Below are 2,680 nucleotides of genomic sequence, written 5' to 3' on the forward strand. Positions count from 1 at the left end.
TAACTATGAAGTGGGTTCATATATAAAGAAAACCACAAACTTCACATTCAGTATCAGTAAAATCAAGAAATAAAACATACCCATTAGTTAACTGATAAAGCTAATTAAGGTAGCGAAATAATCAAAATGCAAACCCTTGACATTTGATTTCTACTCCCCCTTTGGCTCCTTTAGCATTTGGGAAGGTAACATATCTTGAAGAAGGCCATGGTCTCTAGCCAAAGAAAAGGAAGAGGGGCAAAAGGGTGGTCTTTCTTGAATAATGGGAGCAAGAGGTAACGAATGATTAGTAATACTGCTACTGGTGAAACTCGTACGTACTGTTAATGGAGACAAGTTACTGAAATAGGGTTGTGTCTGATGTTGTTGTTCTTGTTGCTGCTGCTGATGCCGATAGTTCTGAAACATTCGCGGTGTCATGAAATGGGATGCAGCAGCACTACAAATTCCGCCGCCACCAACACCGCCAAAAGCGGTGGTCTCCGGCAGAATCCCAAAGCTGCCACGGGGCGTTATGGGGCAGGGATGTATGTGTGTACCTTCATATGTTGTGACTACAATGGTCGGATCCTCAGACGATCTTTCAACTCTTTTTTTCACACCGCAAGATGTACTTGTGCAGCGGTAGTAGCTCCTATATTTTGCATAGAAATCAAATTAATAATGGTTTACCAAGATTTTGTTGCAATCAATAAATGTACAGACGATGATATACATACACAGAGCGTATCACTTTTTACCATATCGGCTCATAAGTATTCATAGAAGCAAGAAAACATGCGAGTATTTATATATGAAAAGTTGAATAAAGAGTGTACCTACGTATGTATACAATTTTGCGTGCGTGTTTGAATATATACCTTGGAAAAGGGCTGTTTTTCACAGCTTTCTGACCATACTTTCTCCATCTATAGCCATCATCCAAGTGATCGATTTCACTCTTTGTCATGAACGCAAATCTCGGTTCTCTTGGCCTTTTTTGGTTCTTCTTTTTGAGTTTCAGTCTAAAGTTATAGAAAAAAATACATTAAAATAAATAAAAATACCATCTTTTCTTGACTAAACAATAATAAATTGAAAAGAAAAGAAAAAACAAAAAATTATTGAGGGATCAAACCACTCGATCTTTTCACACAAATCAGATCGTGAATGCATAATAAAAAGTAGGAAACCCCATTAGCCACAAAGATCTCCCAACATCTTTTCTGTGATTTTTAAGAGAATATAATGATGGTGCAATCTTGATTTACGTCGGAGGAAAAATATTCAGCCCATCTTTATTTTGAAAAAAATGAAAATAAAAAACAGCTTACTGTTTCTTAATCTTATCTTGATCTCGCTGTTGGTCTTGATCTTCTTCTTCAACAGTTTCAGCCCTCTTCGAATCTTCATTTGCCGGTGCTGCCTCCGTTGAAGACGAGGATATCGAAGACGAATTTGGCGTAGCCGGAGTGTTGACCACCTCAGAATATTCCGGCAGCGGCACCTGCGACGACTGCAGCGGGATCAAACAAGGGGGGGCCGCAATACTCTGAAGCATCAAATCATCGAACATGTAAGAAGGGTTGCTAAAATCTTGGAAGCTGGCGAAGTCTATGAACCCCAGCGAGCTTTTCTGATGATGAACAGCTGATGATATGTCGAACAAGGCGCTGTTTGGCAGTGAAAAGCTCGTCTCATGAATCATGGCGGACTGATCTGAAAATGCTGCGCTTAGGAGTGAATTCTCTGATTTGATTTCAGGCTCTAATTCTTTCTTTTCTTCCATTGATTCTGGTTAGAAGAAGCATGGATTCTCTTCGATTTGGTGGTGAGAGAGAGAGAGAGAGAGAGAGAGAGAGAGATTTGATTTCTGGGGTTTTCTAGTGTGAAGCGAGACTTTCTTAAGGTTCCTTCTTTTTGGACAGCAGGCTGGACCCGCGTAGGTTTTTGTTCTCTTATACTCTCTTTATTTCTTTGGCCATCTTATCCTTATTTTTCTTTTTCTTTTTAAATGGTTATTTATTATTTTAGTGGACTTGGTGAAAACCCCATAAATATTATTTATTAGAGTGTTAGAATCTATAATATATACTTGAATTAAGCCTTTAATTCCGTGGACATAGATTAGGTCTAATCAATCACTAGTCGCCCTCACAATTTTATTACTTCATGACTTTAATATATCAAGATTAATTATCAATATATATGTTCGAGAATTCTTTTATTGAGAATTTATAAATTTTTCCTAATCAGTCATATTACAATTGTTGGTGACAGTAAACAATTACTTTATAATCATTCGGTTGATAAATCACCTCCTTCAATAACCCGGAGGTTTAGTTTTATTGGAAATGACTCATATCTAAAGAAGAATAAACGTGTAAAAAATGAAATGGCCATTAAGCTGTATTTTTGACACATGGTATAGCCACCGTCTCAATTTTAGAAAATTGAGATATGCATGAGCCTCTTTTTTTGACTCTGGAGTTCCCGATCGATCAACTCATTGATGATATAGAAAATGCATGCAAATAACAGTGTTTGAGGTACTAAGCACACACCTCATAAAAACAAAAATACACCATTTACGGTGAATTGATTAGAAGGTTTCAGTTGGAGGAAAACAAAATTCTTACAAATTATTCAATGGTCGGAGATAATATTCGATCATCTTTCGCATATTATGTATCATGTTTAT

At 37.0% G+C, this 2,680-nt stretch overlaps 1 protein-coding gene across 1 annotated transcript; it reads right to left on the reverse strand.

Annotated features, from left to right (window-relative positions):
- On the reverse strand, positions 1 to 1,927 carry LOC142543306 (WRKY transcription factor 71-like). Its single transcript, XM_075650490.1, has 3 exons — positions 1,314 to 1,927; positions 861 to 1,004; positions 1 to 634 (listed from the first exon to the last, which is right to left on the reverse strand). The coding sequence occupies exons 1-3, from the start codon at positions 1,766 to 1,768 to the stop codon at positions 151 to 153; spliced, it is 1,083 nt and encodes a 360-aa protein (XP_075506605.1). The 5' UTR covers positions 1,769 to 1,927; the 3' UTR covers positions 1 to 150.
- Between the last annotated feature and the right edge of the window lie 753 nt (positions 1,928 to 2,680).

The sequence above is a fragment of the Primulina tabacum genome, chromosome 4 (genome assembly GCF_025594145.1).
Source record: "Primulina tabacum isolate GXHZ01 chromosome 4, ASM2559414v2, whole genome shotgun sequence".
NCBI lineage: Eukaryota > Viridiplantae > Streptophyta > Magnoliopsida > Lamiales > Gesneriaceae > Primulina > Primulina tabacum.